Here is a 22,213-nt window from a genome sequence, read left to right as displayed (position 1 = left end):
TGTGTGAGGGAGGGAATCCAACAACACAGCAGCCGGGTTCCCCTCAGTCACAGCGACAAGAAGTCGAAGGAGGAAGGACCGTACTGCGTTTTAGAAAATAGACCCTATACACCATTTATTTAGACAGTAAATATTTCACAGTAAGTCGGAAGGTGTTGTCTATGTGCTGCATTTGCTGGTAAGAAGCAGGGGGAGGAGGAACTATCACGCTATATCTGTCCCGGGACGCTCTCCAAGGTAAGTGCTTTGGGATGCGTGTGTGTGAGCGTATGAAAGTGTTTGCGCGTGAACACGATGGGGTTACAAATACGACGGGCATATTTATACCTCCTCTGGTAAACAGATAGACTGCAACTCCCACAAACATGGTGGGTCTAGGCAACAGACGCAAAAGAAAAGACTGAGACTCTCTGCTGGGAACTTCAGGGCTCCAGGAAGACCACAAAAAAAAAAAAAAACAACAACCTCACACCAGGGGCAGTTCAGATTTGGCAGAACCTGAAACCGATCACAGCCGGAATCAGACCTCGCAAGAGCGGCTCCTGAATACAACGCGGCAAACGACAGTGACAGTGGAAAATTTGAGGATATCTGACGGGACAAAGCAGAGCAGTCATGCCAGGCTCAGGAGGAGCAGAGTGAGTGACAGCTGCATGTGTACAGTATGTGTGTGTGTGTGTGTGTGTGTGTGTGTGCGCATATGTATATTTAAACATACTGTACAATATTTAGCATTAGCATGTTTTATCCAGTATATGTTTTCTTCACAAAACTAGTTCTAACTTATAAATTATGCAAATTGTAATCTGCAGTTGATCAGCTTTTTTAAAAGTAGTTGTTTTTTTTTTTTACATCCCCTCAAAACTATTGATAAGTTAACACGATTTATTTGACGTGTAGAGGCCCGTAGAGTTGCTACGTGCCGAGCCAAAGAGGGTCTAAATACAGCTCAGTGTCACATGAGGAAATAAGAGCTACAAGTGCAAAGACTGCATGTTCAGAGAGTCATAATGTGTCTCTTGTTTTGGAAGCTCAAAGGCAGAAGATTTCTCCACTGCCATCCTAAAGCAGAAGCACAGACCTAACAGACTCATTGTGGACGAAGCTCTCAATGAAGACAACAGCATTGTCAGCCTGTCACAGGTCTGTGTGTGTGTGTGTGTGTTGTGTTGTGTTGTTTTGGGGGTGGCTGGCTGGCAAACATATATAAATCCTAGTATGTTTGTATTTCTTCTGAGAACTTTGCGTTTGCACTAGAATAAGACAGAGGAGCTGCAGCTCTTCCGGGGGGACACGGTGGTGTTGAGAGGGAAGAAGCGTCGCCAGACGGTGTGCATTGTCCTGAACGATGACTCCTGTGGGCCTGAAAGAATACGCATGACTCGAGTGACGCGCAGCAACCTGCGTGTCCGGCTCGGTGATGTCATCAGGTAGATTTCGCGCCTGTGCCTTCGTTACGTGTGCGTGAGGTTTGACAATATGAAGTGACCAAGGATGTATGTGTTATCGCAGTATTCATGCCTGCCCTGACATCAAGTACGGGAAAAAGATCCATGTCCTCCCGATAGACGACACCATCGAGGGCCTGACAGGAAACCTCTTTGACGTTTTCCTCAAACCGTATTTTCTGGAGGCTTACCGGCCCATACATATAGGTACTGCAAACTCCACCATAGCACAGCAACACAGCTCTGTTCATACTATGACCGGGTCATCACCTCACCATCATCTAGAGCATCCCTTACATGTCTTTTTTGTGTGGTGACTCTTTTTTTTTTTTTTTTTTACCTGTGTTGCCAGGTGACATCTTCTTGGTGAGGGGGAGCATGCGGGGGGTGGAGTTCAAGGTGGTGGAGACTGACCCCAACCCTCACTGCATCGTTGCCCCAGACACCGTCATCTACTGCGAGGGGGAGCCAATCAAGAGAGAGGTCTGTGAGAGATTGAGATTGTGTGCCACAACACTAATTTCATTAAATGTACTAAATGCACTATTTTGGTAGTTAAAAATGTTTTAACAGGAAAAATATATATATAATATACCTACAGACATTAATTTCAAATTTGAAAAAGTATTTAGTATTAGTTAGGTCATTGTTCATTTTCTAAACTGTTGTTACATCACAACATCATCTATATTTTGTCACTTTTTCAGTCACTTCTCTCTTATCCATAGTACATTGTATTGCAGAAGGACTCCATGAACAACACACTCAAAAATGTGGGAATTTCCATCTGTGTGTTGGTCTTTTAAATGGTACTTAAATTCATGTAATTTTTCTATTGTGAAAGATCTACATGTATTAAAAACTATAGGTAAGAATATGTCTGTATGTATACAGCAGCTGGGACACGAGGTTGTCTGCAGACTTGATGCCCCCATCAATCATCTCGTCTGCAGGCTAACGAAGTGAACTAAAGCTGGTTATCTTGTGATTTCATGTAACCTTATTGGCATCGGGAACCGCTGAGTGTACGCCACATCCGTGGCCCGACCAGGTCTGAATCTTGCATATTGCCTTGTGACAGGACGAGGAGGAGAGCCTAAACGACATCGGCTACGACGACATCGGAGGCTGTCGGAAGCAGCTGGCCCAGATCAAAGAGATGGTGGAGCTTCCCCTGAGACACCCTGGCCTTTTCAAGGCTATCGGAGTTAAGGTGTCATAGATAAACACACAGAAACACTGACCCCATTCACTCTTACTTCTGCTTCCTTTAATTCTTACATTATCTAATAATGACTCAGTGTGTTGTTCCCTCTTTCAGCCCCCCAGAGGCATCCTGCTGTACGGCCCTGCAGGCACAGGGAAGACCCTGGTGGCCCGGGCCGTAGCCAATGAAACCGGTGCCTTCTTCTTCCTCATCAATGGTAAGGCTTGACATCATTTGTACACAGAAAGGGAGGAAAAATGAGCTTATCCTGCTCTTGCAAAGAGAGAAACTTTGAAAACAAGGTATACAGCATTACTGTGTTCTTATTTAAAGATGTCTGTGGGGTGAAATATGTGGTACAGGCTGTGCATTATTCTGTGACAAGGTCCTGAGATCATGAGTAAGCTGGCGGGAGAGTCGGAGAGCAACCTGAGAAAGGCGTTTGAGGAGGCGGAGAAAAACGCTCCAGCCATCATCTTTATTGATGAGCTGGATGCCATCGCTCCCAAGAGAGAGAAGGTAAACATTGGAGAATGGCTACAGAATGCATGTACAGATCTGTATGCGCATAAAGTCTCTGTAACAACTGTACAATCATGTGTGCGTTTCTTTTCTCTGAATGCAAAGAAATGCAAGGAAAAATGAAAAATATTTGCCTTTAACTTTGTGTGTGTGTGTGTGTGTGTGTGTGTGTGTGTGTGTAGACCCATGGTGAAGTGGAGAGACGTATAGTCTCTCAGCTCCTGACCCTGATGGATGGCCTGAAGCAAAGAGCTCATGTAGTTGTCATGGCAGCTACAAACCGACCAAATAGCGTGGACCCTGCTCTGAGACGCTTTGGTCAGGACACACACACGCACGCACACACACACACACACACACAGACACACACACACACACACACACACACACACACACACACACACACACACACACACACACACACACACAAAAGCAATCCCATACAAATGGTGATGTCTCTTTCCAGGCAGGTTTGACCGGGAGATTGACATTGGAATCCCTGATTCCACTGGCAGACTGGAGATTCTGCAGATTCACACCAAAAACATGAAATTGGCTGACGACATCGACCTGGAGAGGGTGAGAGAGTGTAGCAGCCTGGGCCAAAAGCAACATAAAGAACTCTTTTGAGAGTATTTCTTTAAGCAAAAACACCAAACATAACGTAGTTCCAGCTTTTTTTTTTTTTTCTTTGTCTTATGTGACCACCTTTGGTTTTATGTTGTAAGGGGATTTTAAAAATGTTTTTATTATTAATTGAGAACATAGTTGGCGGATTAATCGATCGTGAAAACATAATCGTTATTTGCAGCTCTTATGAAAATTGGTTAATGAGGTGTGCTGAGATATCCTCATGTAACAGGATTAGAATGTTATTATTGTAATATATGTTCCCCATGAAATCAAATTATATTTTTAAATGTTTTTATAATAACTGTACTACTGTCTTCACTGAGATAAAAGTGAGAGGGAATTTGAAATTAGTATTTTATTCTAGTGAATCAAATTTGAGTAAAATTTGTTATTTTTAAGAGCACATTAAATCCACTGTATTTCTATATTCAGTGCATTATATAGACAGTAAATAGTATAACCTAAATTACAATTTTTTTTTGAGAAATTAAAACCTCTCTGTGAAAAGGTAAGATGGCAATTGTGATTTATTCTTGATATAATTATGTAGCGCAAACCGATTCAGTTGAGTTTAACTGACTTCACCCTCACGTTGGTGGAGTTGCCGTTTAACAGCACAGTTCCATTAACATCACTGCCATCACATTTTGTCAGTTTCTGGTTTCAGTGTTGAAAAAAAAAAAAGGAGCACTATAAACAAAAACCGTACCTTTAGCAATCACACTACCTTCTGGTGGCATCCATCCCAATCTTGATATGCATGTGTGCTCTTTATTAATGAACTAATATCAATGCTATGTAACACATCTCAGATTGCCAAAGAGACTCACGGCCACGTAGGCGCCGACATGGCTGCTTTGTGCTCAGAAGCTGCTCTACAAACAATCCGCAAGAAGATGACCCTCATAGACCTGGAGGACGAATCCATCGACGCTGACGTGCTCAACTCAATGGCTGTCACCATGGATGACTTCCAGGTACGCACACACACGCACGCAAATACACACATACTGACTTTTGTTCTTCCAGACCGTATGTGTGTGTATCCATTCCTCAAAGAACACAACTGTGCATCTCGTCATTCGTAACCGCAAAAAATAAAAGCTAGACGTGAATATTTCTAAATGATTGAAGAGAGATCCATGTAATTTCCTCATCACTCCTCGTGTCCTTTCCTCATCACTCCTCGTGTCCTTTCCTCATCACTCATCGTGTCCACCCTCAGTGGGCTCTGAGTCAGAGCAACCCTTCAGCTCTGAGAGAAACCGTTGTAGAGGTGCCTCAGGTGAACTGGGCGGACGTCGGAGGACTGGACGAGGTCAAGAGAGAACTGCAAGAGCTTGTTCAGGTGGAAGAAACACTCGCACACTCACACCACCGGACATACCTACAAAACACAAACCCCGTCAACAATCCCATCTATCTTCACTCTCCTCAGTACCCTGTTGAGTATCCGGACAAGTTCCTGAAGTTCGGTATGACTCCATCTCGTGGAGTATTGTTCTACGGCCCTCCGGGCTGCGGGAAAACCCTGCTGGCGAAGGCTATCGCCAACGAGTGCCAGGCAAACTTTGTCTCCATCAAAGGACCCGAGATGCTCACCATGTGGTTTGGAGAATCAGAGGCAAATGTCAGAGATGTGTTTGATAAGGTGAGAGCAGAGAAATAAAAAAGAAGGATGATTGTTGGAGGATAGACATTTGTTTCTCACTGTAACCTTCTCTGTCTCCAGGCCAGACAGGCAGCCCCCTGCATCTTGTTTTTCGACGAGTTAGACTCCATTGCCAAATCCAGAGGAGGCGGAGCTGGGGATGGAAGTGGTGCAGCTGACAGAGTCATCAACCAGATACTCACAGAGATGGACGGCATGTCGGACAAAAAAAACGTTTTCATTATTGGTGCCACAAACAGGTGCACGCGTTTGTATTTAACGACTGTGGTTTGAGAGGGCAGCACGCTGGGAGCAATGATTCTCATCTCGCTTCCTTTACTCCTCTTGTCACACCAGGCCAGACATCATCGACTCTGCCATCCTGCGGCCGGGCCGCTTAGACCAGCTCATCTACATCCCGCTCCCAGACAAACCATCTCGCACGGCGATCCTGAACGCCAACCTGCGCAAGTCCCCTGTCGCACGAGTTAGTGAAACACACACACATGTATGGAGATGAATTCCTCTGTAACATATCTCCCTCATGTACGCGAGAGAGAGAGAGAGAGAGAGAACAGGACAATAAAGTCTATATCTTATCTTAGATGATGGTGGTAAAATGTATTTAAGTATTCATTGTGAGGAGTGTTCCTCTTGCTCTTTGCTGTTGCTCCTCTTTTCTCTTCTTCCTGTAGGACGTGAACCTGGACTACCTGTCTGGCATCACAGATGGTTTCTCCGGAGCTGACCTGACAGAGATCTGCCAGCGGGCCTGTAAGCTGGCCATCCGTGAGGCCATCGAGGCCGAGATCAAGGCTGAGCGTCAGAGGCAGAACAGACCAGGCATCCCCATGGTCAGTTACAGCGCTGCATACATGCTTATTTACACCGTACTATAATGTATTCAACAGGAGACTGATAGTTGTGTCTCTCTGACTTTTTCTAACACGCACACACGCACACACGCACACACGCACACACACACACACACACACACACACACACACACACACACACACACACACACACACACACACACACACACAAGCACCACTCCTCAAAGAGACTGTGGAAGATACAAAAAAAAGTACCCCAAAGGGCGGCTGTGGGTTTTGTAATTCTCAGCCCTTGGACTGGGAACACACACACACACACACACACACACACACACACACACACACATGGTGTACTCTGTTTCCATATGAGGTCCACATCATGTTTTTCTCTTCCTGCAGGATGAGGAATGTGATCCAGTCCCAGAGCTCAGAAAAGACCACTTTGAAGAGGCGATGCGATTTGCTCGTCGCTCTGTCAGCGACAATGACATCCGCAAGTATGAAATGTTTGCTCAAACTCTGCAGCAGAGCCGAGGTTTTGGAAACTTCAGGTACATATTATGACAGAACAACTGTGTCACAACAAATGTAGTCTTGGATTCTTCAAGATATATTCAAGACTCAACCCTCTTCCCCCCCCACACCTAGGTTCCCCTCTGCTACTGGCGCCCAGTCTGGAGGTCAGGGCTCAGGCTCTGGGTCAGGGGGCCCAAATGTGTCCAGAGACGAAGGCAATGACGATCTCTACCAGTGACAGAAAACTCATCATATAGTTGAAGAGCTGCTCAATGTTTTCCTTTTCCACTGCTGAGCCTGGCTTCCTTATAGGAGTGATGAATAATGGGAGTGGAAATTGTAAGACACAAAAGGAAACTTGGGGAAATCACAGTTATAATAATCATAAAGAATCTTTTTTTAAATACTTAAAAAAACATTAATGAAACAAGAAATCAAATTAAAAATGTCTATCTAGTAATGATGCTATAATAGTCAATGTAAAAACCAATAAACATGTAAGCCAGTGATGAAAGAATAAATGTGTCAAAGCTTTGGGTTTTCACACTGTAATCTGTTTGCAATCGTTATGAATAAATAAATTCAAATGCCATCACTCTTAGCTTTATCTTGGGATACCGACTGCAGTGTTTTTGTACAGGTACGGTGCAAGCTGGCTCACTGTCACACTGACTTACTGGGACACTTGAATACAACCATTGTTAATTTTATTAGTGAATAACACAACTACAACTTTAGATGGTCTCAGTTTGATCTGCTAAAGTTGTAAAGGTACCAATACATCCCAACAAAATAAAGTATATATATATATATATATATATATATATATATATATATATATATATATATATATATATATATATATATATATATATATATATATATATATATATATATAGTGTGTGAAAGCAATGCATTTTGTCTTTTTTGTGATCTGTGGACAATTTAGTTCTGAGGCCTTCATGACCACTGAGGGTCTGGGGCTCAGGTGCAGTTGCCCACTTGGCTTGATGAGCCAGCTTTGCTAGAAAACATTGAATATTGAGCTGAACAGTAATGTTTTTGTACGGTTAACATTATTCAATACTTAGAACTGAATACGTAGTTTTACCAGTATTTACTAAACGCTAAGTTATCGGAAACAACACCAGCCTCGGAACCTTTGTCAGTTAGCTAGAAAGAACGTGTTTCTCTGACGTACCGCTAGGCTGTTTATTTCCGGTGAGAGGCGGAAGTGGCATCAAGGGGCTTGTGGAGGTGACCGAATGGCAGGCAGCAGATTCCCTTTGGAAATATTAGATTAGCACGGTTACAGCAGCGAACTAAACACATTCATTGTTTTCTGTAACAGTGTCTAAACATCGTCGCTGCCATGGGAGCTCACCTGGCCAGGCGGTATGTCACGGAGACGGACACCGAGCCGGACCCCGCGAGGAAATACGAGTTCGACCCACAGTTAGGCTTCCCAGAGAGGAACGAGCGAGGTTTGTCATCAGATAAACATCTAACGGAATACTACAATGTGTTTGTTATCACCGCGAGTGAAACAGATTCCCCTTTGAGCCATGCTATGTTTAACCTGTCTGACGTTAGCCGAGCTAGCTCACCTGCTAACTGCTTGTTAGAGGAGTTCAGTGTCAAGTGAGCTCGTGCAGTTTGCCCTGTCACTTCATAATCTACCTTTTTTTTTAAATTACATTCTCAAATATTTAAGGAGACACCTGATTTGTAGCATAGTTTGTAGACATTTTGTTGGGATTTGCACATGTTGTGAAATCAAGCAAAACATCTCAGGAAGTTGAAAACTGCACTCATGTCATGAAAATCATTGTCTGTGTGTAGAAGAATTAGAACATCTGGAAAATGATTTGATTCGTATGATTTATATACAGAACATCTACCCTGTACAGGATTTGTACAACCGAGTATTTGTCCGCTCTGTAAGACTCCCACAGCCAACCGCGTTGACTGACTTCTTCAGTCCAGATATCTGAGCTCTGGGTGTCCGCTGTTTCAGAGTATGATCCCATACCGGAGTTTAATGAACAGAATACCTGTGACTGGGATCGTTGCTTCGCGTGTGTGGCAACATCAGGCTAAACAATGCTTTCCTAACTCTGTAAAGCATAATGTAATAAGTATAAACCCGTTCAGTCCTAGTTCATTTCATTTCTATTTGAGTGAAAACAAAGGATTTGTGCTCGGAGTTATATAGAATCGATAGGCTCCATTGTCACGATACCCAATCCAGCTATTTGAGTCGGTATCGGCCTGATATTGGCGTCGATGCATCCCCCATGAGGTTCCTTGTACGTGCAAAGATGACCATGATAATTTGCGTTCCTTTTTCAGAGATGGTAGCAAGCCAGGAGCAGATGAACTTGGCCCAGCTGCCTTTGGAGCAGAGGGACTACTGTGCCCAGCATCTCCTGAAACTCATGAAGTGCAAGAGGGACAACTGGCCCAACTTCCTGGCTTGCAAGCACGAGAGACACGACTGGGACTACTGCGAACACCAGGAGTGAGTATTTGCATTTGAAAGGTCTTATGTAGGATGGACTCCTCTGGACCAGGTCCTCTGGTGGGCCTCGGAGCGCCATTTACTGAGATCAAATATAAAAAAAAATACAAGCTAATTACTATTATATCTGAATGTGTTTAAGAATTCAGATCAATAAAATATTGTTTTAATGAATTTATATTTGAAAATCATCACAACACATCACCAGGTAGAGACATGCATGTTTTTCCACAGTTTGCTCGCTAACATTCCCTCAGATGCAGTGACACAAAAATATGCTTAATTGTCAAATTATTATTAGCTATATTCTTGCTTTTTAAATGACATGCATGTTCATTGTTAAATGCAAAACGCAGAAGGGTATTTAGGCGCAGCGTTCTTTACCGGTTGGGACTTGGTAGATAAGTAGAGAAAGTGCTCTGGATGAAAACTGTAAGCTTCCTACAGTCTGCAGTTAATACATGATTGGTTCACCTTTTAAAACCACTGATGTTGGAAGACCTGCAGCACTGTCAGACGTGTAAGCAGATGCAACTCATACACCGTTCTTAATTATTATCATGAAAAATAAAGTTGAAATTAAATCTAGCAGCCAAAAGTTCAGAAAACCCTAAACTAATTAAAGTGTCTGGTTCACTCTGTTCTATCGTAGTTTACTGTAAATATTCTAAAATTGCATAAATTAAGTAGCTAGATTCTCTTTTTCAATATTAGGACTCCACAAAAAAACAAAAACAGAACCAAGTTGTCTAATAACGTTAAGATTGAATCACTGACGGCACACGAGTACATTTAAGATCCTCAGATTGGTCAGATTAACTTTAATCTTGCGATACGGATCCAGCTCCTCATTACCTATGAACCGGTGTTTTTCTGCCTCCAGCTACGTGATGCGCATGAAGGAGTACGAGAGAGAGAGGAGGCTCCAGCTGAGGAAGAAGAGGGTCGAGGTTCAGGCTGAAGCTGCATGATCAGTGGATACTACTCTGTATATATGTGCTTCTGTTCACAATAAACAATATTGTTTAAGCTCTACACACAACCCTCCGTCTCATTAATGTCCACACAAACATAACTTCACCAAAAACATGTGATCTTTAGTGTTTGGCTAAAGATTTCTTCCTGCTACAAAATCCTTCCATCACCATTTTGTTTAAAACTTTTTTTATTAGTATTTGGATGAGTCTAAAAGGTTTATTCATTTTTGGTTGTTTTATTTGGTTGCCAAATTCTTGCAGGTGTGTCCGACAAAATGTGTATTTGCAAACAAATGTAAAGGAAGTTGTCATTTCAACCCTTGAGCCTTTAAAATACGTCAGTTTTCCTGTTGGTGACACTTAAAAGCTCACCGCAAAGTCTTACAAACAACACTTTGGTTTACCTTTTTTTTAATAAATTACTTCCGACATCAACAAAATGACATGCTGTCATGATTTCAAATTTAGATGAATGGATATAAAAAGTAAACTGCAGATTCAGCCTCCAGACAACAGTAGTAGATGGCAGAGTGGTTGGGGCGTCTGAACACGTATGTACAGTTTGTCACTCAGTGTACACCGAGTAGCTCAAACACACGTAAGTCAATGAATCGATCGGTATGAGCTTGTGGGCGATAAAAAGAAATCTGCACTCAATATTACAGAAGGTGAAAGATTTGGTTTTGGAGGAGACGTGGTTAGATTCAGTCAGTCAGTTCCAGTGTAGAGAACAGTGGGGGGTGGGGGTGGGGGGGGGGGGGTATTGGAGTCCTCTAAAGGATGAAGGGCAGGATGGGTGAGCGGAGAGGAGGGTAGTCGCGGAACTCCTTCAGGTAGCTGCGGTGTTTCCCCTTTGCCCACACGGTCATCTGGATGAAGCCCACCAAGGTGAAGAAGGCCACCGGCAGGCACTGAGTCATCAGTGTGAAGCCGAACCAGGCGCCCAGCTGAACGAGGAAGAGGAGGGACGTTACACACACACACACATTCATACCACAAGAGGGCAGCAGCGGTGAGATTAACTTACAAAGATGCAGTGCAATAGAGTATGTCCTAAAAATCACAATATAGTGTGTCATAAATGTTCCCAAAGTGTCATCCATTTATCCTTTTAGACATTTGTGTAAAAATTGTCATAATTAATGAGCGTAATGAAACACGTTACCTCGTAGGTGTAGTTGGGGCAGGAGACCAGCAGGAAGATCCAGGTGAAGGGGTTCTTGGTTGGATAAGGAATCTTCCTGGTCTTAGACCCTGGATGAAGGAAGCAAAACAAAAGGGCTTGTCAAAGAAATGCATCGTATTTTAAACCATCTACTCGTTCCGATGTTTACAATTTGGCCCAATGTCAAAACTAAACAATTGTAAATTGATTTTAAATGCTGTGAAAACCAACGATCTTAATTATCTTCAGGGTCTTTTCTTGAAACCCTAACAAACATTTACTGACATACAGGGCCGTGAAATGTTGTTTTCTTTAATTGAAAAGCATTCAAATATATTTTAATACGGACTGATTGGACCACATCAAATATTGTACCTTTTAAATCAATTACAGAGTAGCAACGCATTGCTGTGTGCGTACCTGGTGGACGGAGGTTCCGAAGAGCGATGTGGATGGAAAAGTTGCCGATCTGACAGAACTACGGAAGAAAACAGTCACACAAGTGATTTAATAGAGTATGAAGAGCAGAGGAGAATAAACATTTTAAGTCAGGGCCTTATTGTACACTTCTGAGGATGACATAGAGTTGTAAAAAAAAATACAATTTAAATTATGAAAATGACATTTTTTTCTATTTATTAGTCAAATGACACGATAAATTACAGAACTGTGTCGAGGTAGAAATACTCTTACCAGGAATATGACGAGGGCTAGTCTGATTTGTTGCTCGCCGTAGACTGCAATAAGAAACGAGTAACAGGAGTTACGATGATTACTGGTTAATGGGTGTTGGGTGCATGGTGCATGGTGCATGGTGCATGGTGCATGCATACTCACTGGGTGGTGTGTACAGCGGGTGGTTGATGTAATAGGCCATCCATGCTGCAAAGCCCCAGTAGTAGGTACAATTCTGAAATGAGGGGGAATAAGACGGGAACATCGTCACTTTTGACAGTTGATCATTGACCTTTTGCTCCATGAGAGACCTCCATGACTCCTTTGTTAATGTGAGGAAGAACGGTTCAGAGCACGAGTGGTGGAATGCGCCTCACCTTGAAGATGTTACGGAGCGGCATTGTGCCGTGAGAGAAGCGATGGACGAACAGCGTCTCCAGCAGCCTCTTCATGAAGTGGAAAGAGTGACACATACAGGCGAGACTGGAGAGAGCACAAACGCTTGTGTTAGCCTTTCTATGCTATACATTTCTATGTTCTATCATCTCCGTCAACATAGGACTTGAAGGGTCACTTCCACATTGTTTAAAGGAATAGTTAGGGAAAACTAATTTGCATTCTTGCTGAGAGTTAGATAAGTAGAACTATCTTCTTATCAAGTTATTTTATTTATTTTCCTGAATAAAAAAATAAAGAATATAGTGCAGCAACTTGCCTCATCCTTTGCCGTTACAAGCTAAAGACAGACCTTTCTCCCCCCCCCCCCCCTGTATAAAGTGACACTTTGTGATTATGTACCATTAGAAGTGGTCAGATGAGGCCATGTATCGTGCTTTAACACCATTTAATATGCGACTGCTAAGTTGGAATCACACAAGTTAACCTCAACAAATGCTTTTTGTGTGAATGAATGGCTTCCTTTGATAAAACCGGTCTGTTCTGGATGTGTGGCAGCAAGAGCCTCGCTAACGAGTTTGGCGGTCTGACCAGCAGGAACATGACGGACCAGAGTGTCTTAAAAAGAACTCAGCAGGGAAGACATCCAGTCCAGGAGCTTCGTCTTCTACCTCCAGACACCGAGAGTGGTCTGGATCTTCTTGTCGTCTCACTAGTGAGCACACTTCACAAAATGTCACACCGTTCCTTCAAGTTGAGACGCGTTCGACTCCGAGACGGCTCCGACTATATAAAGTGTGTGACGGCGTGTTGGAGACACTCACTGTACGACCCAGTGTTTACTGGTGGTGAAGTCATATTTGGGTGCGTAGATGAAGGGAACTCTGAAGTAGAACATCAGGTAGAGGACCAGTGGACCGGTGTACTCGGTCAGAAAGACCTGGAAAAAAAGAAAGTAGGACAAGGTACATTAGAGCCTCGGAAACTCAAGTTACGTACTATATAATCTTCCCTCGCTTTGTTCCGTCTCTCCACACACACACACACACACACACACACACACGCACACACGCACACACGCACACACGCACACACGCACACACGCCCTTTTTTTTAACCCAGCGGGAAATCTCAATATAGCTGCTCTTGATCCCACTTGTAATCTGGTGCATGCGGGCTCGTCAGGACCGTTGGACTGACAGCACGTCTGTCTTTGGGCGGCACCGGGTCGCACTCACCGTGACCCAGCTGATCTGGGCTCCCAGGTCTCTGAAGTAGAAGGTCGCTGTGGTTCCCACAGGGAGATGCTGCAGAACATCCTCATCCTTCAGAGACTTCCCCTCTGAAACACAGACACACACGTTTACTGAATGAGATGTACAGTGAATTATGAGTTGGGTAGTAGTACTACATTCACTTTAAGTGGACGGATAGACAATCGCACTGTGGCTGACTTACTGGGGTCGAGGCGAATGGACTGTCTGGCCGGGTACCACTGAGGATCTGAAACGGAGAGACACAGTGATCTTCAGACGGGACTTAAAGTGAGGATTTGTATGCGCAGCTTGAAGATAAATCGGATGTACGAGGCTGCAGACGCCTGCAGGGAGATGGCACTCACGGCTCTTGTGGAACATGGACTTGATCTCTCCGATAGTGGCATTTGGCTCGACCTACAATAAATGACGCCACAATAAATAAGTGGAGGGACTTGTAACACACACACACACACACACACACACACACACACACACACACACACACACACACACACACACAGGAACAGATAAACCCTGTTCTCCATTCATGATGGTGATTAGTGGTAAATTTAGCTCACATACCCCATGGATGTGGTTTATTAACAGCTGGTACTAGGGTTTTAAAGAGCACACACACACACACACACACACACACACACACACACACACACACACACACACACACACACACACACACACACACACACACACGACCTTGTGCCAGCCTCCCAAACAACTAGCCCAAATATAAACACAACAACAACACAACAGAAACATGAAGCGCACACGGAGGCAAATGTGGACACGCTCTGAGGAGGAGTCGATGCGTAAACGCCAACTTCTCATACAACCAGGGACACCAATTAACTTTGCCATTGAAATCCACATCTGAGCAGTAAGCCTGTATTTCCCTGTTGGCCTGGAATACGGGAGCTGAGAAGCGTCTGTGAAACGTAAACCTGTACGCAGTCACACTGTCCAAGCACAGGTGTGACACAGGAAAGTGTGAAGGCCTATTCCTTCTTCACGCGTGCAGCGAGAGGCCGTTACGTGGCTAGTGTGTGAACGGCGAGATGGCAAAAGTAATACAGACGGTTGACCTTCGGCGAGTCCGTGTCACAAACGTGCAATTGCAAATTACGATCATGCGCTTCGACCTTTGACCCGCGTAGGAACCTGAGCCACAAGGACACGCGGAGAGGAAATTGTTCGAGTTTCATGTTTGTCGGGGAGCACAGAGTTTGGCCAAGAGACGTATCCGATGACCAAGGCCAGCGCTGTTCAGTATGAAACAGTGCAAGATTAATTTGAGCAACTCAGAGAACTGGTATTTTGTGCTGCGAGGAAAAGTTGCTCAAACACCATGTGACCCATCCGAAGCAGACTGAGGAGGTCTGCTGCTGTAATAGACTTCTATTCACGTGGTCCAGAGGACCACAGGCCATTTTCAGCAGGATGACACCACTGAGAAACAACCCTCTCTGTGACACTCCCCCCCTCTTACAGGCTGAATTCAGAGTCTGTTTTATAAACCCTGACATGATGCAGGACTTGAGTTTTATATCCAACTTATATCCAAGCATATTTAATAAACCAGTCCCCCCCCCCTCTGTCCAGATCCAGATCTAAATCTGTCAAACCAGTGAAACTTCCTCTCCAAAAAGGTGTTAAGATTCTGCACGCTATCAACACAGAACCTCTGCTAAGCCGACGACAGGGTGTAATCCGACAAGGGTAGAACATTATACTCTGATCTTGGAGCAGCCTCTGATAAGAGGAGTCCAACGCCGGCGTGAACTTGACTAATGCACACGTCAACAACACGCTAAACCCTCCTAATGCAGCCGCGCTGACTCACAGGCCAGTCGGTGACACACGAAAGCCATCTAAAACACACTGATAACGAAGCACAGGCCAAGTGCAAAGTACAGTCAATATACCGTAAAACAATGAGCTTAAAACGACCCGTCAAAACGCAACAGTGGCGCTCTTAAATCACGACTGTGAGCGCGAGTACGGACCGTTAGTCAGCGTCACGCTGGCTCGTGTTATCCAAAATATCCTAAAAACCAGTATGAACGTCACATTCCACTTCCAAAACAGAGGATTCAATATTATTTACATGAAGAAATATTCTCTCTAGTACTGCTATGAGGGACTTCTACACAAAAATATACACATATATATAGGCTACATGTTGCATTCATACAAGCAGTGTATACATTCAGATTACGTATGATTGAACTTCAGAGAGGGGTTTCCCAGACAAGCGCCTCACGTCTGTTTCTACAGCAACCTTCCTCATTTTAGGCACATGAGCTCCTCCTCCTCATCACACTCTTCCATCATTACGTCCCCCCCCCCCCCCCCGATGATGTGATGTACCAGGAGCATCATGTGGGACTTCTACATCTTCATCTTCATGGATGTAGACTCTGCTCAAAACACACCGGCATTTTTGAGGCCAGAGGTTGTGGTGGTGGTGGTGTTGTAACGCAAGTAAGGTGAACTGTACTTGGTATGCTAGTGTTTATGATGTATGTTTTATGATGTATGTTTTATGATGTGATGTGTGCGCTCCAGAAAAAAAAACAAAAAACAAAAACAAAAAAAACGCCTTCATTACCCAGATACCAGAACACAGCCGCGTCGGGTCATTTACACGCCCACCGACTGACAGCGAGGAACACAGCAGCTCGACAATGTTCTAGAACATGCCCGACTCCAACACACACACACACACACACACACACACACACACACACACACACACACACACACACACACACACACACACACACACACACTTTTTTTTTACTGTGAAATAGGACCGGACACACTGCACCTGTTGCATTTAGTAAACATAGAGGCACAAGAGCAATTGCATGTGCACATATAGTAATTAAAAAATGTTGGGGTTTTTTTTTTGCAGAGATGATATTAGAAAAAGAAAAGTTAACCGAGATGGAAACTGATACAAACACACGAAGAGAAGGGAAATGCGTCCTCACCTTGTCCAGGAAGCAGAGCTTGTCCTTGGTCTTGGCATCCAGTATCTCCACCTCAAAGAAAACAACAGCCTTTTTAGCTTTTTTGGCAGGTTTGCGTTTGACCGGGGCTTGGGCCAGCACCGGGGCGGCCGCCGCCGTCACCGCCGCCCCGTTTGCCGGCTTTTTAGTGCCGGTGGCCTCTAGTGCTAGGGCATCCATGTCCACAGTCCTCCTCCTGCACTCGGTTTATCTTCGCTTTTTCGCCCCCTTCACTCTTCCTCTCGGTTCTCTTGTCACTCCTCACCTCTCAGCTGTCTATCCAAGATCCATGCCAAAACCACAGAGGAGAGGGGCAGCACTCAGCTGTGGAAATAAATCTGTCTCTCCGCCTGCTGCTCCTCCACCCCTCCCTCCAACACCCCATTCTCTCGTCCCCCCCCCCCACCCTATTTGCCCCTCTTGTCATTCCTTCACTTCTGGTGCGTTGCTTTATTTAACTGCTAACCGACCTCTGGAGCGTGGACATATACCACATGTGTGTGCACAGTTGCATACACAGGAATGCCCAGCATCCCCCTGGCAAACTGTCCGCAGTAGATCAGCCGTGTTAGATCTCACCAAGGAAACTTCTAGAGCACAGAGCTATATTTTAGTGCTGCGGGGGGGGGGGGGGGGGGGGGGGGGGGGGGAGAACATAACTCCTTCCTAAAAAAGGACACCTGGCACCCTCCTGGCACCTCTCAACCCCTGGCTAAGTGGGAAGATGGAGGAAGGGTATAATGAAAAAAGCAACCCCCCCCCCTTTATAGTTTGCCCCCTGTCTTCCTCTCCACGGCTAAATATAAATGTCTACTGCTAATTCTGCATGACCAACCCTCTCCCCGCAGACCCCCGTCCGTCTACGCCTATGCGGTGATGTCATGGGCTCACTCTTTAAAGCCCTTTGCAGTGCTGGTCCATCTGTCCGGCCCCCAAAGTGCACCGCCAACCTTTGACCTCGACCGGTTCAGGGGCTCTCGCGCGCACAAAACCAAAAACCACATGACGTCTCACGGAGCGTGTTCCTCGAAAACCCCGAACCGAGCGGTGCCGGTTTCTCGGTCTCTCGCATTGGGGAGCCGCCTTTTCCTGCCACCAAGGGGTGATAATACTCCAGATTCAGGAGGGCTTAGTCGGGGCATTCCCCTAGGTGAAGCCCACCCACACCCACCCTTCCACTCTATAATGATGCATATAGTCACAAGAGGCAACGTGGAAGTTTAGGCCGGACGTAGGAAACATCTTCTGCTATCTAAAAATGGTTCTCCATCAACTTAACGCCTGAACCACGTACACCTGCTCACAAAGCTGAGACTACAAGTAAAATGGAGATTATAATATATATATAATCCATGCTTTTTTTCTTGCTGCCGTGTTACTGTGCTAACGTAAACATGCATGTATGCTTAAACAAAGCAGGACACATGACACTGCAGCTGAGGCTAAAGGGGACATAACCCCCATCTATCTCAGTCTTCCACCTGGCAGGCATACCCTCTCTGCCACTGTACCTCCCCCATCTCATCTATATAAAGCTTCTGTCTGGCAGCGACTCTCTGTCCTGGTAGGGCACTCCGGGGTGAGGGTGAAGCAGGGAGAACTAGAGGCTTTAGTTATGCCGGTGGACTTCTGCTGCTCTTTGCTGGGTTTTGCTGTACCTCCTATCGCAAAAGGTGAGAGACCGCTTCTGAAATGGATTCTCTTTTTAGTGCAGATTAACAGACAATCTGGAAATGATTTCTTTTTGCTCCATTCCAGATACTCACGGCCAGTCAGTTTGTAAGTAAGACGGATCACTGCTGACACAAATGGAAAAACATTTACAGTCTGATTCATGTCCCAGGATATTGTGGACACGTTGTAACCAAAAGATATGCAACAATCTCGACTTAGTTTATCTGTTTAGATTGATATTTGAATGTCTATAAAGCATGCACAGAGTAAATAAAGAATAAAATCCACTGTGATTTAATCCATAAGCTTGCTCTTCAATTCTAACTTCATTCGTTAGCAGTGGCTACTGTCTGTGCAGCCCACACCAGCTGCCAATACGTTGGCTAACCTGTCGGTTTTGGTGACACAGATTACGTTGGCACTCATCCGAGTGAACACTAGAGTTAGAATGTGCGCACATCATTGGCCTGATAGTGGCTTTTACACAGACTTCCAAAATGTGCAAGCTGGTGGTATTCAAATGCTTTATGCATGGCTGATAATTGAAGATACCAGTCGGAGCTAACGCTGCAAAAAAAGAGAGCCTATTTAGATCCTTATCATATGTTTCAATGGCCATGGAAGGATCAAGCAGATGGATTGGGGGGGGGGGGGGGGGGGGTCACAGGAGTCACATTGGCCATTAAAAAAATAATAATCTCATAACTATGCAACTACTGAATGAAAACATGGTGTGTTTTGTGTTTTTCACCCCCCTCACAGGTTGCAACAGCCTCATATCTGTGATCAACAGAAGGAAGGAGAAGCCACTGGGTGGGTCAGTTTCTGTCTAGACGACTTAAAATCCTGTCTGATGGGTTTTTTTGGTGCTCTTATTTTGTTAACATTTAGAGAAGCTTTCAGTGGCTGCAGGAGAAGACTTACAGCCATTGTTAAGTAGCACTTTTCACATGAATGATAAAAAGAGAGGCCTGTGTCAGGAGTATGGCTGTTTCTGGTGACAGTTAGCTAACATATAGTTTTTGGGGTTTTTTCTCTTTCTGAGCAAGTTCAACAAGTCGTGCACGCTTGACTGTTCACCTGCATTCGATTGGGTAACAACACGATAAGAAGCGCCATGCGTCGCTCCAGCCACAGATGGCGGTGATGTCGAGCATTATCCCCAAACAGAGGACTCCGTGTTAAGCTAACAGACGCGTTCAGCGTACATCGAAAACTCAACAAATACACAACGCTAGTCGAATTCGTCGTACAAGCGGCAGCAGCTCGACTTTCGTGTGCGATATCAACCGATAGAAGCGCTAATTTCCGTGCACGAGGCCGTTAAATCCCCGGTAATAGCAGTCAGCCCGTGACAGGCGACGTTGCTGCAGAATGCGATCCTCTCTGCTCATATTTTAAAGCTCTAAACGTGACTGTTTCTGGTGGAGTTCATCCTTACAGAAACCACAGAAAAAAATATTCTGATTAATACAATTCTGGCCCCATAAATCGCTCCATTGATGATTTAGAGTTCCACAGACACTACTTACCTCGTAGTGCTTCATCTTGGCAGTTAGCACCCCCTTTCCTTAATATCCCGGATGAGTGACAGAGCCGTCTCCAATCAGCGGAGTGAAGTGCGACTGCCGAGGCCACCGTAGGCGGGCCCGACGTCCGTCCCGCAGCCAATCAAAACTGACGACACTGTCAGCGACGTAGCCAATGAGATTTGAGGAGATGGCGAGGTCGCGGCTATGCTAACCGTCTTAAGTTCAGGCTACGATGCTAACGTAATTGGATTTAGCGTTAGGATGTGTTGCTCTTTGATTAGCGGCTCTGTCTGTTTGTATGCAGGCTTACTGATCCAACCAGCAACGACAGACAGAGGACTGTATCGAAAATGATTTATCAATCTGTTGTCTTTTCCCAATTTCATTTGCAGACTAAATGCTATTATTTTTCCAATTTCTTTTTGCAGTCTTACTCAATGTCATGCTCCTACAATATGTACCCCCCCCCCCCCCCTCCCTCCACTGCACAATGTATAATATCTTTATTTGCTTTCTTTTGTTTAGTTGCATTTATGTGTAGATTGTGTTTTCCTTGTGCATAAATTGTGCTACAAAAATAAAGTTTGCCATTTGCCTGGTATCTTGTCACTTTGTAATCTCAAACCAAAGGCAACACTTATTCTAAAACTGTCAAGCTATGAAATGCTTGTATTAGTCAGGCACACTGACCCAAAAACATGTTCTTGTGCTGAAGGCACCATAACTGTCTCAAGTCGTGTTGTCCAATACACACATACAGAGGGACATGTGTAAATAAATACTTAGAATGGATACTCTACAATATACAAAAGCATAACTAGGAATTATAGCCTTTCCAAAAGAAAATTGTGTGAGCTCCACCTTGAAAATCCACTGTAGTGTATGTGGGTTTGTGCAAGTCTTAACATCTGCAGAGATATTTTAAATATAAAAACTGACAACGCCTCTCTCATCCCTGACAAACCGGTTTCGATTCACTTGTCAGACAGAGACTGAGCGGCACTATTTTTAATGTGAACACTGATAAATGACGGCACATTGTTACCTGCAACACATCTCAGAGTGACATCTTTGTGTAAAAGCCATAGCAAGAGCTGAAGCATGTAGTCTATTGTGTAGTACACCTGAAATGCTGCCTTCAAGTGCTACTCGTACTCTTGTCACTTTTTGTAAGGCCTGTTACAGGACATGCAACAAATCAAAGGGCAATTATGTCCAATAAAACCATTTTCAACACATCTGAACGTATCACCCATCCTGAGGTGTGGAAGTGTTACCTCCTGAGTCTTAATTTGGTGATATTATGTCCCGACTGGTTGCATAAATTAGATCAGCTCATGCAATACATTGGTCCAACTACTTTACTGCACTGAATGCTCACATCTGTTTTAAAAATCTAGAAATGCCCCTCGTGTCATGTACTTAATGTGCCCAGCATAAAGTCTGCTACAAAAAAGGTTCCTTTCCTGAAGCACATCTCAAGTTTTTCATAATCATCCAGCCAAAAGAAATCAACATAAATGGAAGTCATTTTACAAAAAAATGCATCCCTTATGTCCTAGTAAATAGGACAGTAAAACAAAAAATGTGCACCTCATTCTCAATTTCACCTAGCTCACAAAACAAACAGATTCTGTTGAATCCTCTTGAGTGGAATTAAACCTACCGGTCTCCAGGGCTAATGGTAATGTTCCCGAGCGTAACTGTGTGCATAGGTTAAGTAAAGTGCCACAGTATTTCATTTTGTTATGATAGGGCTCCATGAGGGAAGTATTTTTTATTATTATTTTAATCTTGCAAAAAGACTTGCACACGTATTTCTAGGCTACTGTTGTTGTTGATCCATTGCTTATGGGATTAGCTGCTTGTGATACGGTCCGGCATCTCATTAATGTCCATGGAACATGTACATTTAGGCATGAAAAGGACATATTTAGTTATTAATTACTTTAGACTATAGATAGAGATGTTACATAACAAACACATGATAAATGTATCTAATATAATACACTGTTGAAGATTAAAACAGTCATTTCAAAACTTGTTTGCACTTGTAACTCCTTACAATAAGGGTGGGGAGTTATAAGCAGTTCCACTAAAAGAGTGATTTTCACTCTAAACGTCGTAAATAGTTAAACAAACTGTATACAAAACAGTTAAAACTAGCTCCAA

General features: G+C 44.1%; 3 protein-coding genes and 1 long non-coding RNA gene across 6 annotated transcripts; 3 read left to right on the top strand and 1 right to left on the bottom strand.

Annotated features, from left to right (window-relative positions):
- Nucleotides 1–44: 44 nt before the first annotated feature.
- Nucleotides 45–7,420, top strand: zgc:136908 (Transitional endoplasmic reticulum ATPase). Of its 2 annotated transcripts, XM_068727265.1 has the most exons (19): nucleotides 45–237; nucleotides 344–638; nucleotides 1,032–1,143; nucleotides 1,258–1,430; nucleotides 1,513–1,655; nucleotides 1,801–1,931; nucleotides 2,530–2,661; nucleotides 2,770–2,872; nucleotides 3,041–3,174; nucleotides 3,360–3,495; nucleotides 3,644–3,756; nucleotides 4,623–4,787; nucleotides 5,036–5,158; nucleotides 5,249–5,461; nucleotides 5,543–5,721; nucleotides 5,819–5,948; nucleotides 6,157–6,315; nucleotides 6,697–6,848; nucleotides 6,946–7,420. In XM_068727265.1, exons 2-19 carry the CDS (start codon nucleotides 616–618, stop codon nucleotides 7,049–7,051), a joined length of 2,427 nt encoding a protein of 808 aa, XP_068583366.1. In that variant the 5' UTR covers nucleotides 45–237; nucleotides 344–615; the 3' UTR covers nucleotides 7,052–7,420. The 2 variants fall into 2 exon arrangements, with proteins under 2 accessions (XP_068583366.1, XP_068583365.1); XM_068727264.1 differs by lacking the exon at nucleotides 45–237 and having other exon boundaries at nucleotides 254–638.
- A 575-nt stretch (nucleotides 7,421–7,995) lies between these two features.
- On the top strand, nucleotides 7,996–10,369 carry ndufb7 (NADH:ubiquinone oxidoreductase subunit B7). Its single transcript, XM_068726702.1, has 4 exons — nucleotides 7,996–8,070; nucleotides 8,165–8,297; nucleotides 9,166–9,334; nucleotides 10,218–10,369. Exons 2-4 carry the CDS (start codon nucleotides 8,186–8,188, stop codon nucleotides 10,303–10,305), a joined length of 369 nt encoding a protein of 122 aa, XP_068582803.1. The 5' UTR covers nucleotides 7,996–8,070; nucleotides 8,165–8,185; the 3' UTR covers nucleotides 10,306–10,369.
- Nucleotides 10,126–20,101, bottom strand: tecrb (trans-2,3-enoyl-CoA reductase b). Of its 2 annotated transcripts, XM_068726701.1 has the most exons (12): nucleotides 20,042–20,101; nucleotides 16,818–16,868; nucleotides 14,169–14,220; nucleotides 14,006–14,050; nucleotides 13,786–13,889; nucleotides 13,372–13,487; nucleotides 12,529–12,634; nucleotides 12,314–12,386; nucleotides 12,170–12,213; nucleotides 11,897–11,954; nucleotides 11,477–11,565; nucleotides 10,126–11,258 (listed from the first exon to the last, which is right to left on the bottom strand). In XM_068726701.1, the coding sequence occupies exons 1-12, from the start codon at nucleotides 20,054–20,056 to the stop codon at nucleotides 11,085–11,087; spliced, it is 927 nt and encodes a 308-aa protein (XP_068582802.1). In that variant the 5' UTR covers nucleotides 20,057–20,101; the 3' UTR covers nucleotides 10,126–11,084. The 2 variants fall into 2 exon arrangements, with proteins under 2 accessions (XP_068582802.1, XP_068582801.1); XM_068726700.1 differs by lacking the exon at nucleotides 20,042–20,101 and having other exon boundaries at nucleotides 16,818–17,200.
- On the top strand, nucleotides 18,444–19,374 carry LOC137884729 (uncharacterized). Its single transcript, XR_011104759.1, has 3 exons — nucleotides 18,444–18,508; nucleotides 18,594–18,614; nucleotides 19,272–19,374. It is a non-coding gene; the product is annotated as an uncharacterized lncRNA (long non-coding RNA).
- Nucleotides 20,102–22,213: the final 2,112 nt, after the last annotated feature.

Source organism: Cebidichthys violaceus, unplaced genomic scaffold (genome assembly GCF_023349555.1).
Source record: "Cebidichthys violaceus isolate CVI_PGR_0920_01 unplaced genomic scaffold, fCebVio1.0.p SCAF_4, whole genome shotgun sequence".
In the NCBI taxonomy this organism is placed as follows: domain Eukaryota; kingdom Metazoa; phylum Chordata; class Actinopteri; order Perciformes; family Stichaeidae; genus Cebidichthys; species Cebidichthys violaceus.
This window is presented reverse-complemented; position numbering and strand designations above follow the sequence as displayed.